Source organism: Hevea brasiliensis, chromosome 10, assembly GCF_030052815.1.
Source record: "Hevea brasiliensis isolate MT/VB/25A 57/8 chromosome 10, ASM3005281v1, whole genome shotgun sequence".
Classification (NCBI taxonomy): Eukaryota; Viridiplantae; Streptophyta; class Magnoliopsida; order Malpighiales; family Euphorbiaceae; genus Hevea; species Hevea brasiliensis.
Window position 1 is genome coordinate 24,539,555 of NC_079502.1, and position 14,507 is coordinate 24,554,061.

The 14,507-nt window shown below is 32.0% G+C and overlaps 1 protein-coding gene and 1 long non-coding RNA gene across 2 annotated transcripts; both read right to left on the minus strand.

Annotated features, from left to right (window-relative positions):
• Positions 1-2,003: 2,003 nt before the first annotated feature.
• Positions 2,004-3,184, minus strand: LOC110657203 (uncharacterized). The gene is made up of 2 exons (XR_002495286.2): positions 2,870-3,184; positions 2,004-2,763 (listed from the first exon to the last, which is right to left on the minus strand). It is a non-coding gene; the product is annotated as an uncharacterized LOC110657203 (long non-coding RNA).
• A 441-nt stretch (positions 3,185-3,625) lies between these two features.
• LOC110657202 (60S ribosomal protein L8) lies at positions 3,626-9,464 on the minus strand. The gene is made up of 2 exons (XM_021814317.2): positions 8,876-9,464; positions 3,626-4,164 (listed from the first exon to the last, which is right to left on the minus strand). The coding sequence occupies exons 1-2, from the start codon at positions 9,313-9,315 to the stop codon at positions 3,819-3,821; spliced, it is 786 nt and encodes a 261-aa protein (XP_021670009.1). The 5' UTR covers positions 9,316-9,464; the 3' UTR covers positions 3,626-3,818.
• Between the last annotated feature and the right edge of the window lie 5,043 nt (positions 9,465-14,507).

Consider the following 14,507-nt stretch of genomic DNA (forward strand, 5'->3'; position numbering starts at 1 on the left):
TTTTGTATATAAACTTACAGAAAGCTACTAAATGAAATGGGTTCATTTTCTAAATACTCTCTATATTTCCTGATATCGTTTACAAAGGGCACTATATATCATGGTTTGTTTATTCCGCCATTTAAAAAAAAAACGTATAAGAAAAACTGATCTTAAGTGCATTCTTGGATGCTGATTGGGCAGAGAACAAGGACAATTTTCACTTTACCAGTACCTACATAATTTGCCTTGGCGGACTCTTGTCTCATGGAGTTCTAAACGGTAGCAAACCGTTGCTAGATCCTCAAAGGGGGCTAAGTATAGAGTTGTTGCATCAACTATAACTGAGCTCTCATGGGTTAACTCTATACTTCATGAACTGCAGCCTTCATCAACATACATACCGGTTATATATTGTGACAACATTGGGACAATGGACAACTTATTTTTGTGCCTATCCTGTGTTCCACTCTCGGAAGAAACACTTATCATTGAAATTTCATTTTGTGCAGGAGCGAGTTCAAGCTTGGAAACTTCTGTTCAACACATTTCAAGTAAAGATCAACTTGTTGATTTACTAACAAAGCCTCAGACTAAGCAGCGGTTAATTGTTTATTGATCCAATATTGGTATCTCTAATGGGAGTACCATCTTGCGAGGGCATATAAGGGATAAGTCACAGCCACAAACAACTTCAGTTGCATAGACTATTGTATTTTAATCCTTATCTATGAAACTTAGCCATATTTTAGCTCTTAGCTTTAGTATCCTATACTGCTATTCATACCCTTGTATAGAACAAATAGTTTGTACAGAACAATTCAATTACATTGAATACAATTCCTTTCAAGTATTATTAAAATTTTTAATTTAACCTCACTATTTTAAAAAAATAAATTGCATGTGAACGTGGGTTAATATACTCACGTCCATAAAGACAACTAAAACAAAACAAAATAAGAAAATAGAGTTTGAAAGTTGGAATAGGTTTGCATGAATCAATAGAAATTCAAGTAATTTAGAATTTTTTTTTTCATAAATTACTATTTCAATTATAAATTGAAGTTACTATAAATAAAAAAAAAATAATTTTATTCAATAAGAAGTGAATATAAAATCAATGGATACATTTACATTTCTGTTGAACCAAAGTCCTATCGAAATTTGCTTTCTATTCTTTTTTTTTTTTATAAATAACATTTTGCTACAAATAATAGGCAAAAATTATCCGGCAAATCCTAAATTTATTACTTAAATTGTCTAGATTGAACAAATTTGTTCAGTAATTAGCATTTCGGCTTTTTTACTTATGTCACGATCTATTAAAAGCCAATTCAACATTCAATGAAGTTTCATGACTCAAAGTCTGAAATTTGAATTCAGTCAAGTAATTAAAATAAATTAATAAAAAAAAAAACTCAAAATTTAACGGTGATGGAATAGTGAACTCCAATTGAATTGAGTGCTGTGACATTCTTCATTGTTGTTACATTTTGCTTTTAAGGGTAAAATAGGAAAAAAGAAAAATAAAGAAATTAAACATGGTATTGAAAAAATGTCAATCTATATTTATAATTATCCTTTAATATTCAAATATACTGAAAAGTTATATTATTTATTTATTATTGTTTAATATTGATATTTAATACATAAAATATTATAATTTCTTGTTTAACGCTCAATAAATGAATTGTAGATAAATAAAGAAAAATTATATTTTAGGCCTGAGCTATTTCATAATTAATACATCTATTCATCTATTTTTAAAAAATCAAAAAACGGTTTCGTCCTACTTTTAATTCCATCAAAATGAAGGTCATTCTGTCAAAATAGTCGTTAATGAAACATAAAATGATTATAGTATCCTTGATTAACTTGAAAAATTCCTAAAACACATGTCACACTTTTACACAACATAAGCACCCACTACACAACCTTCCCTTAGGCATTTCATCAAACAAGAAACATGCATTACACACCATAAGAATGCAGAAGAATCCAATTAAAAATCTTAAGGCAATTGATTAGAGCTAAGGATTTATTCCAAGAATTGAGAAATTACAGGGAATCCCTAAGAAAGAACATAAAAAGGAACAGAGAAAATTTCTTAGACTAGCCAAAAAAACAACTAATTGCTTTGCTATTTGTAACAATTCACTTACAAGTTCTTACACTGATTTACAAGAGAAACAGTTTCTACAATAATCGAAATGCCTAACAAATTCCAGCTAATAGCTTTTTCTCCATTGGACAAAGTTGTTGCAGGTTCCTATCTTTCTTATCTTAATTCATCATTTCAGTAATTCATTTCCCTTCATTCAAATGACCCGTATCAACAACCAGTGAGAATGTTGTGTTAATGGGCATCAATGGATTGAGCATCCCCGTATTGCCAAAGGGATATAAACAAGAGAATGAAATTTTAAACATAATATCATAATCAAATTCCTTGTTCGCTTACCAATCTCAATAGAAGTAGAAAAATCCCATCTCTAGAGGTATATTTATGGGTTAAGATCATCAAGTGTACAAAAATCCTGCCTTTATCAACACGCAACATTTACTATTCTAGAAATCCTCTCATCTTAACTCTCGCTCTCACTCTCAATCCTACCTTATCAAATCAGAGCAGCTACAACATCAATAGCAAATTGAGAGCCAAATCGAAGCCCCTTTAGGTTCAACTTCCAGAGAGATTTTTTTTGACTTGATTCACGCCTATGCTCACTTCCGGAGCCAAATTCAAGCCTGTCCAATGGTTTATTTGCCAGTCAAAAGTAAAATCTAAAAGGAGAAGAGAATTATAAGAGCGGAATTCTATAGCAATGGGGATTTTTATGAAGAATAATTTCACAAAGGGAAATGTAATAGCAGTGAGGTATATATATACTTTGTCAATGAAGTATGGCGTTTATCCAACTCCGAAGCCGAAAATGATCAAAGAAATGAAAATTTGAGAGCATTCAACTGTATCCGTAGTAGGAATTGCTGCTGCTTGATCGCAAGAATCTGAGGGATGAAAGGATGTGGGCATTCAGGTGAGCTAGACTATGAGGAAGGGATTAGAAGGCAGGGCGTTCAGGTGAGCAAGACTACGACGAAGGGATTAAAAGGCAAAATTGGAAATAAAGTTTATTTTCTTTCCTTTGACAGGTTTAAACTTTTCGACTTAACAGACAAAGGAGTGAAAGGACTAAAACGTTGACTTTTGAGACTAAAAACACGGTTAACAATGACATGCCTCAAGGACTAAAATATAATTTTTCCATAAATTAAATAACATATATTATTTTCCCTGAAAATTTCTTAATTTCTAAAATAATTTAATTTTTAATGTTATGTTTTATTTTAAAATGAAAATTTATCATATCAAAATGACTAAAATTTTTTTTTCCAGCAAAATGAGATCATTTTTAGACAAATTAAAGTGCATAAATCTCAATTCCTACCTATTAAATTAAACTAATAAACTTAAAGTACACATTAATTATTAGATGCTTTGTAATTTACCCCCACCACAAATATGGTAAAAAAAAATTATGTAGCACTTGCAAACATTTTAAAGCTACAACAAAGAATAACTTTTGCAGAACTAACAGGCTAAAAATTTTAGTACACCTTCAAATGAAATAAAAACCACAAATCATAAGGATGAGCAATCATCAGATTTGTAAAATTTATAACAAAAATCTGGCTACATGAAAGAAGTCCCTTCTCAAGAAATATAGCAAGCAATATATCCCAATGACAACAAAACTTCAAAAATAAAGCTCCACGGTACTGCAGTTGCAAAATTGACTAAAACCAAAGTAAAAACAACTAGAAATTTAGGAAGTAATTTATGCACTCTTGTCAGCTTTTGCTGCTGTGGCCGCAGCTTGTCCCCGCAGACGACCAGTTCTCCTAGCAGCAATAAGACCAACCTTCTGTCCAGGAGGTGCATCACGGCGAACAGTACTAGCATGCCCAATATGCTGGTGATTACCACCACCATGGGGATGCTCCACAGGATTCATAGCAACACCGCGAACCTTGGGCCAACAGTTCCTCTTGACTCTGTACTTGTGATATGCATTTCCTGCCTTCAACAAAGGCTTCTCAGTCCTGCCTCCACCAGCAACTTGACCAATCATAGCTCGGCATCCGCTTGGCACAATCTTCTTGGCTCCAGAAGGAAGCTTGATCCTAGACAAATATAATTGACAGCCACCAAAAGTGTAAAGTTAGCAGTCAATTACAAGTAACAAACTCAGTAAACTATAATTTCAGAGGCAACAAAACTAAAGGGATAAATAGGCATAAAAGCACAAAAAAATACCATTCCTTTTCAATTGTGACCATGTCTTATATATTAATGATAGAGTTGATTAATTTCAGCATTGTAACTCAGGAGCCAATCTCTCTTCGTCTAGGCATGTACCTCACTGAATTGGACTTTGGCTACAATTACTAACGTTTCAAAAGTCCATGGGACCCATCAATGTACTTCAATGAAGAGGCTACAATTGAAAACATGAGTATAATTTTAGATATGTTTTGGCCATCAACTCAAAACAAAATTTTTGCTTTAAAAATTAAACAGCATGACCAGCTGAAAATGCTTATTAAATTTGCTGCCAGCTCAACACGACTGCTACTTATATAATGCAATTTTAGTTGTAAAGTTCCAAGCATTTCAGACATCCAATTTACATATTAATCAAATAAAAATATTAACACCAAAATGCGATAACTTTCAAGGAGAGACATATCCACAGTGATCTAACTTCATAAACTATCGAAGGATTATAAATGCTATAGAACATCACCGCCCATTCAAATTGGGGCTAATATAAAGAAACTGTAATCTGTAAACATTATAGACAGTAATTCAGTAGGTAAGCAGAATCATCTCAATCTCATAGACATGGAACACCCATCCTACAAGACCATTTTATTGGAAGTGAGTGGTTAAGAAATCTACTAGCAGTCTTACAAAAAATTGAACAACTACTCAAGTGCAAAGCATCCTCCCTTGCTAAGCTACGGTTCCCAAACTATGGAGATAGGAACACTATAATTCTTGCAAACATTACCAAAAGACAGGGAACTATCAGTAGAACAGAAATCTAACAGCTGCATCACCACTCACAAGATCCATTAAAAAATAAATATCTCCTGGTCATAGAGAACCAAAATAATTAAGGTATGGCTAACCACCTATGCCATAAACTTCCATCAGTTACATCTACTAATGATTGGATCCAAAACATATTATCTTAAACTGGCAACATTAAGAGTCTATTCACTTATGGAAAAGTTGATTAGTTTTCTAGAAAAATTTTCAAAGAAAATTGGAATATCAAAGTTCCATGTTCAAATGCACCCATTTTCTAAACGGAGAAATGGAAAAATTAGTTTTGGTTTTCCAAAATTTAACCAAGATTTGAAAATAGTTTTAAGTTCTTTTCCAAAGGAAAACCATGTTTGTACCTTTTTATAATCAAAATTATACTATAATTTTTCATAATTAAAATTAAATAATTATTTGAGAAAATTTTATTATAGAATAAATGAATAACACATACTAAAATAATTTTAATAATAAAATGTTTTTAAATATATTTTATAATGAATTATTTCTTTAAATTATGAAAAATATAAACATTTTTTTTTTATTTTTTGAATTACAAAACCATTTTCTATTATTGGGAAATGAAGACTTTTCTATGTTTTTCCTTGAAAATTAAAGTTTTCTTACAACTCAACTCAACTCAACTAAGCCTTTATCCCAAAAATTTGGGGTCGGCTATATGGATTCGCTTTTTCCACTCTGAACGATTTTGAGTTAAATCCTCAGAAATGTGTAATACTTCTAAGTCATGCTGTACTATTCTCCTCCAAGTCAATTTAAGTCTACCCCTTTTTTTCTTTCTATCCTCTAGCCTAATGTGCTCTACTTGTCTAACTGGAGCCTCCGCATGTCTACGCTTCACATGACCAAACCACCTCAATCTCCCTTCTCTCAACTTATCTTCAATTGGCACCACTCCTACCTTTTCTCTAATACTTTCATTACGGACTTTATCTAGTCTAGTATGGCCACTCATCCATCTTAACATTCTCATCTCTGCAACTCTTATCTTAGATGCATACGACTCTTTCAGTGCCCAACACTCACAACCATATAGCATAGCCGGTCGTATGGCTGTACGGTAAAATTTTCCTTTTAATTTATTGGGAATCTTACGATCACATAAAACTCCCGTGGCACGTCTCCACTTCAACCATCCGGCTTTAATCATATGACTAACATCCTCCTCACATCCCCCATCTACTTGAAGGACTGAGCCTAGATATTTAAAGTGATTACTTTGGAACAGTGCCACTCCATTCAAACTAACTCCTTCCCTATCACCAGTTTGGCCTTCACTGAACTTGCAATGCATGTATTCTGTTTTCGTTCTATTTAACTTAAAACCCTTTGACTCTAGAGTACTTCTCCAAAGTTCTAGCTTCCTATTGACTCCTTCTCGTGTCTCATCTATCAAAACAATATCATCCGCAAACATCATGCACCAAGGAATACTCTCTTGTATATGTTTCGTCAGTTCATCTAAAACTAATGTAAAAAGGTAAGGGCTTATGGCTGATCCTTGGTGTAATCCAATTGAGATCGGAAAATCTCTTGTGTCCCCTCCCACTGTGCGCACAATAGTAGTTGCTCCTTCATACATATCTTTCAATACTTGTATGTACCTAATAGATACCCTCTTTTGTTCTAACGCATTCCATAAGACCTCTCTTGGAACACTATCATAAGCCTTCTCCAAATCAATAAAAACCATGTGTAGATCTTTCTTCACATCTCTATATTTCTCCATCAAGCTTCTAATGAGAAAGATCGCTTCCATAGTTGAACGATCGGACATGAAATTGATTGAGAGAGATAGAAGTATCATTACGTAGTCGATGCTACACAATTCTCTCCCACAACTTCATAGTATGGCTCATGAGTTTAATTCCCATATAGTTTGAGCAACTCTGTATGTCTCCCTTATTTTTAAAAATAGGTACTAAAATACTCTTTCTCCATTCATCGTGCATTTTCTTTGAGTTTAGAATCTTATTAAATAATTTAGTTAACCATGCCACTCCCATATCTCCCAAATACTTCCACACTTCAATTGGTATTTCATCGGTCCACAGGCTTTACCTACTTTCATTCTCTTCAGTGCTTCCTTTACTTCTAAAGATCTTATCCTTCTAGTATAATTTACAGTCTTTTCTATTATTCTATAATCTATATTCACGCTTATTTCCATTTTCACTATTATTAAAGAGATCATTAAAATAATTTCTCCATCTTTCTTTAATGTCCTCATCTTTCACCAACACTTTTCCTTCTTTATCCTTAATGCACCTAACTTGATTGAGATCTTGACATTTCCTTTCTCTACTCCATGCTAATCTATAAATATCTTTCTCCCTTCTTTAGTTCCAAGTTTCTCATATAACTTTTCAAAGGTCCGTGCTCTTGCTTGACTAATCGCCTTTTTGCCTCTTTCTTTGCTATCTTGTACTGTTCATATGCCTCATTATTATCACATTTAGGTAATTTCTTATACCATTCCCTTTTTCTCTTCAACGCTTTTGTACTTCCTAATTCCACCACCATCTCTCTTTTGAGGGTGGTCCATGTCCTTTAGACTCTCCAAGTACTTTTCTAGCTACTTCTCTAATCTTTGATGCCATCTGTATCCACATATCATTGGCCTCCATATCTAGCTTCCATACTTCGGACTCGAGAAGCTCATTTTTGAACTTCACTTGCTTTACTCCTTTGAACTCCCACCACTTTGTTCGAGCTACACTATTTCTTCTGACCTTACTTGAATTGTTCCTAATCTTGACATCCAAGACCACCAACCTATGTTGACTTGTTAAAGCCTCTCCTGGAATGACCTTGCAATCCTTGCATAGAGCTCTATTTGTCTTCCTGGTTAAGAGGAAGTCGATTTGGCTTCTATGTTGCCCACTTTTGAAAGTCACTAAATGTGACTCTCTTTTTATAAAGTAGGTATTTGCTAGAATTAGGTCGTATGCCATAGCAAAATCCAAGATGTTTTTTCCCTCCTCATTTCGACTGCCAAAACCAAAACCTCCATGAACATTCTCATAACCTTGCCTATCACTTCCTACATGTCCATTCAAATCTCCACCAATGAAAACATTCTCTTCATTCGGTATGTTTTGCATTAAATCATCCATATCTTCCCAAAACCTTTGTTTACTCTCACTGTCTAGTCCTATTTGTGGGGCATAAGCACTAACTATATTTATTGTTTCTCCGTCTAGTACTAGCTTTACTAGTATAATTCTATCTCCTACTCTTTTCACAGCTACTACTGCATCTTTCAATGTCCTGTCTATGATTATACCCACTCCGTTCTTGTTTCTCTCCTTTCCGGTAAACCACAATTTGTATCCTGAATTACCCACTTCCTTACTTTTCTCTCCTACCCATTTAGTCTCCTGAATGCAAGCAATATTCGCTTTAAAATTTCCTATCTATTAAAATTCAACATAAATGTAGGCTTTCAAAATCAAATCAAACACTATGAAAAACATAGTGCTCCACAGAAATTAACAATCCAAATATACATATAAATATAAATCGATCCTTTAACATTCAAAAACTGAAAATGAAACACAACAATAAAAATAAAAATAAAAATAAAAATTATTGGCTAATTTGTGCCTGTAAAAGTATGAAAAATATATATTAATAAGATAAAATAAACCAAAAACTATGCATTGTTTACAGAAAATTAAATTAAAAAAAAAGAACAAAGATCCAGAAACCCTAACAAAATTAAAATGCCAATATTAAACTCACAAAAAAAAAGCACAGTACCTGGTAGTTCCATTATCAGGGTTATGACTAATGACAATAGCATAATCCCCAGAACATCTAGCGAACACTCCCCGATCTCCTACATGATGCTCCACGTTACACACAACAGCTCCCTCAGGTATTGATCTCAAAGGTAAAACATTTCCCACTATCAAATTTGCCTTCTTTCCACAGTACACAAACTGACCAGTATACATCCCTTCAGCAGCAATAAAAAGCTCCTTCTGGTGCTTGTAGCGGAATGGGTGACGAAACGTGATCCGGGCAAGCGGAGCGCCTCGACCTGGATCGTGGATAACGTCTGTGACCACACCCTTCAGGTACCCATTGCGTTCGCCGAAGTCGAGAGAGCGGAATCTCGCAGGGCCTTTCCTGTGGTGGGTGTGGGACTTGAAGACGGAGCCTGCACCCTTACGCTGAGCACGGATCACACGACCCATTTGTCTCTGGGGTTTGGGGGTTTCTTGAGTTAGGGTTTTGAATGGGCACCGGCATGGACGAGCGAGAAGAATGGTCGCGAGATTTTATAGCGATGGTTTCTGAAGGAGAGGCCTTTGTTATTTTATTTGGACTGGACTATGATATAGGGGCCCGTGGATGTTATTCCCTAGATTGGTATCAAAGTCTAGCCCTTTGTGTTATATATGCAAGAAGCTGGCCCATGCATAGAATGAGTTTTTTTTCTTTTTATTGTTCCATGAAAATATTAATAATATTTAAAAAAAAATTATTATTTAATTTTTTATTTTAATAAAAATAATTACTTAATCTTTTTATTTTAAAAAATATATTAATTAGTCATTTTATTTTTTATTTCGCCTATTCTTTAATTCCTTCGTATAGTTAGAATTAAATTTTTTATTAGCCAATATTTTTAAGAGATGTAAAAATTATAATTATAAAAATTAAATAGTTTAAAAGTTAAAAAATAAATGAATTATATAATTATATTTTTTTAATTATAAAAATTAATTAAAATTTAAAATGATATTTAGAATAATTAAAAAAATTAAATAATAAATAAAAAATATAAAAATTAATTTAAATTAATTAATTAATTAATTTTATTAAAGTAGAAGAATTAAATAATAGGTTTCCTTATATTTTAGTTATTGATCTAATAGCTCCTTGAGTATCTTTAATGGTGTAAAAGTAAACCATTTAAATTTTGACGATATTTCTTTCTTCATACAATTTTGATTTTTTTTAATTCACTTAGATCGGGAATTAAATTTAAGATTTTATATATAGCTTTAGAGATTATGTAAATACCACTGATCGATTAATTTTTAAGCACATAGTTGATTCACTTTTTTAAGTTTATATGAATTTAATTAAATAGAAATATTTATTTTAACTAAATTTTAAATGAAATTATCGGTTTTTAGTCATTAAATTTTAATTTCAATGCTTATTAAATTTGAAATCATCAACTAACTCAATTTGATGTATTATTATATGTTGACTTTATTAAACTACTAATACAAATAAATCTATTCGAAAATCTTTATTACTTTTTATTTTTTTTAGTTTAAATATATTGATTTCTTTTTTAAGAATTGAGATCATAGAATTATATTTATATTTTAGCTCGTGTTAATATTATTTAATTTTTAAATTAAACCTCACGATTTGAAAAATAAATTTCATGTGGACGTGAGTTAATAAATTAATGTCAATAAAGACAATCAAAACAAAATAAGAAATCTCTATGGACATTTGCTTCTTTCTCTACAAATAATACAAAGCTTGAACTCCCTATAATTATCTACTGTCTTATCTCCTGGCAAGTGAGGTTCATCTTATTCTCTAGCAAGCAAGTTTCGTCCCTTTCATTGGTTTAGTTCTTTTGTTTCTTGTGTTTCTTTCATCAATGGCAGCGCCTCCAAAGCCTCCAAATCATAATCTTGCTAATCTTTCTATATACAATGTTGAAGAAGAGGTGTGAATGTTGAGAGGGGAAACTTAAGGTTTGTCACATCTTATCCGTACATAAAACATGACATGATCTCGTAATATATATAATGAATTATAGAACTTCGCCTGTCGATAACCCATTAAATATATTATAAGGGATTTTAAACAAATTCAAATCTTTTTAAAGTTTAAAGTAATGATAAATACTTATTAAAGAGCCTTTAAATGAAGTTTTTACCATAAATTGTAATTTTAATTAATTCGGTATTTCTAAAGTTCTACAGAAATTTTGACATAGTAATGGCTAAAAATTAAGAAAATAGTTCTTCAAAACCTATGAAAAATAATTTATAACGATATATATTTCACATTTCAACTCAATTCAATATTGAAACATTTCAATCTAGTCTCAATAATTTCATCATAAAATATATTTCATAATTTGCAGAATTCCAAAAAGAAATTTAAATATTTGCATTCATTGTGATATCAAAGTTGATATTATAAAATTTACATTAATTGAAGTGACCAAAATCACATTATAAAATTTTTTATATATCTGCTCAAGTCTTATACATACATATATACAGATATATGTATATCAAAATAAATATATAAGGGTATACCTAAGATATATACCCGAAAATTATGTCCTATCTTGATTAACGCTGCTCACTCTACAGCTTCTTCCTTTTCCTTACCTGCGATAGCATGAAACAGCTATTGTTGAGCAAATACTCAGTGGTGCACAACTTAAAAATTGAAAGCTCAATTCAAATCATAATTTACCAAACTTAATCAATTACAATGTAAAACACATATAAAATATTACAATATTTCTAAAACGAAAGAATTCTTAACAAAAGCAAATTTTATTCCAATAATCATAAAACACAATTTTCTAAAAACCACATAATTTAAAACGTGACACAATTATCCAATTCATCCCAATAACCAAAGGCTAATGGGGAATACAAGTGCTAGCTAGCAAATATGAGCACCCATTCAATTCGTCCTCAACTGGTACACACCTCAACACTTCAGCTAGAGAGGGAAAATAAGTCCAATTCATCTCACTAGGCAAGCTAATGAGAAATACAAAATACATAGTCATGTCAACTGTGGTTTCAATCATATTTAAACAATTTTTCATTCATCAAATGCATTTGTCAACCCACAATAATATTTCATTCAAAACAATTAACCAAAATGGGTTAGCAACACATAGTTTCTCAATTACGATTGTCAATGTAATAAAAGTCATAAACCATTTACACAACTCATTCAAAACAAATTCAATTTGAAAAATAAAAAGATAATGGTTGTTGTGCACAAACCTCTTTGTAGTCCTCTTTCCTAGTTCAATTTGTCCTCTCCTTAGGAGGCTTCTTTTCCACTAAAAATATATAATAGAGATGTCTCAATACTCAATTTAACTACCACTAATAATCAATTAATTAAATAACTAATGAATATCTAAGTTAATTAAGCAATTTTGAAGAGTTTGGGTTCTAGACGGATTTATGTCTTGACTTTTGTACCCAATTTCAACTTAGTTCTTATCATAATTTGGTGAGGTATTCTCGTGAAAATTGTACCTCTATGTCTTAGTTTTATTTTTCAATTTGAATCACTCCATTTAGAGTTTTGTAGGTTTTATTTTTCAATTTGAATCACTCCATTTAAAGTTTTGTAGCTCTAGTTATGGTTAATTAACTAAGTACTGATTCACTAACCCTTTGTTGTTCCAGAGCCTGGCAGATTCTGGAACCTCACTTTGTCCAGCCAATTGGACTAGTTACAATCATATTTTGGCCTAATGTTCTTCATATTAGTTGTTTCCCTATGTGTCCTGGTCACACAGGTTCAAAATCATAAATTTTAAAGTTATGTATGGTGAGTTATGGCAATGTAACTGACCTAGATTCATAAACCCTATGCATCAGGATTTCAGGTTTAGGTAAGTGTTTTTCATTTCACATTAGAGGTCCTTATCTTCAAAATTTGAGTAAGGGTTCTTAATCAAAGTTGTAGCCGTAAGTATTAGGTTTTCATATCATTTTGGGTCATCCTATTTGGAGTTTTCTAGTGAAAGTTATGGTTTATTTACCATTTGGGTATTAAGTGATCAATCTGAACAGGTGCAGGAATTTTCAGAATTGGAATTCCTAAATTGTCCTAGCAATTTCTCTAAGTTGCATTTGGTTTTGGGTTCTAGTCAAAACATCAAAGTTGTAGTTTTGGGTCTTATGAAGATTTTGGTTCTTGAATCACTGCATTTACAATTTTTTGGACCAAGTTATGGCATTTTTGTCAAAACTGGTCAGATGGCCATTTGTCTAGAATTTCTAGGTCAAATTTGGTTCTGGCAGAATTGCTAACCTAAAGTTTTCTAGCAAATTGATTAGGTTAGAGTCAGAATTTTGGCTCATGGTCTTCATAAGAAATGTTCTACTATGTTTAAGCTTTCCACAGGTTCAAAAATTAGGTCATTTGGAGCTTTCTACAATGAGTTATGCCTAATTGACCAAACATTATTCATTTGATCATTTCTGCCCACGTTTGAGACACCAATTCCGGATTCAAGCAAATTTTAGACTAACTTATGGTCAGTTTTTTTAGCAAAGTTTCTACATGAAAAATGTGGCTTTAGGTCTTAAGTTTCACTTTCAATTGGCCTCACACCAATTATAGCCATACAATTTAATTTATAAGCACCTAAGTGAACTGGACTCAAGCTGTCCAGAATTCCAACTTAGGGCACACTACTAATTCATCATTTCCAACCCTCAATTCAACATCAATTCCTAACCAAAGTTTGCCAAATGGCCATAATTAGGTCTTATAAGTCTCAATTGGTCAACATGCCATAAAACCCTAATTTCCATAAACCCTAATTCTCTCAATTTCACATTTCATGCCAATACATGTAAATTTCACTTCACTAATCACCCATACAACTTCAATTAGGCTCAATTTCATGTTCAATTCAATTAAGTATCATAAAATCCTGTTATACCCTAGGCTGCCTAGATTTTCCCTTCTCTCATACATGTATGTTTTCTTCAATTCTTAACTCAATTCTTCAAAATTAAACCTAATTTCAAGAAAAGAAGTAAAAAAAAAAAAGAAGCTAAGTGGTTTACTTACCTTTAATGGAGTCCTTCTAATCTTCCAAATCTTCAAGATTTACCCACTCTTTTGCTTCCAAACCTTCTTTTCAAGATCCAAAAACTAATTTTTGTTCTAATATCTATAGAGTTTAGGGAGAGAATTCAAGGTGTTTAAGCTTGTAAATGGGTGTTAATGGAGGAAATGAAATGAAGAGAGAGAGAAAAGGATAGAGGTGGCCGGCCAAAATTCTAAGGAAGAAGACAATTATTTTCCTTTTAATTTGTTTTGTCTTCTTTTAAGAATAATTATCCTCAAATTTTTTTTTAGTTAAAAATTACAATCTTTATTACATCATGGTGAGGTCATGATGATGTCATAAAGCCATTTAAATAAGAAATTTCATTTATTTTTCTTTTCTTTCCCTCCAACTCTTTATTTTTAATATCTTTCTCAATATTTTAATTTCCTACATTTTAATGGACATTTAGGTCAAGAGTCACCTCTAAGGGTGAATTGACCAAAATGCCCTTCATCGGTTCAATCCATTTTCTAATGGTGCTTAGTAACTCTTTGAATTCTGATTCACTTATTTGAGCTTATT

Excerpts from the sequence above, each read along its gene's own strand:
- LOC110657202 (XM_021814317.2), bottom strand. The coding sequence starts at position 9,315 with ATGGGTCGTGTGATCCGTGCTCAGCGTAAGGGTGCAGGCTCCGTCTTC. Across the intron at positions 4,165-8,875 it reads CCTGATAATGGAACTACCAG|GATCAAGCTTCCTTCTGGAG; the intron begins GTACTGTGCTTT and ends ATATTTGTCTAG.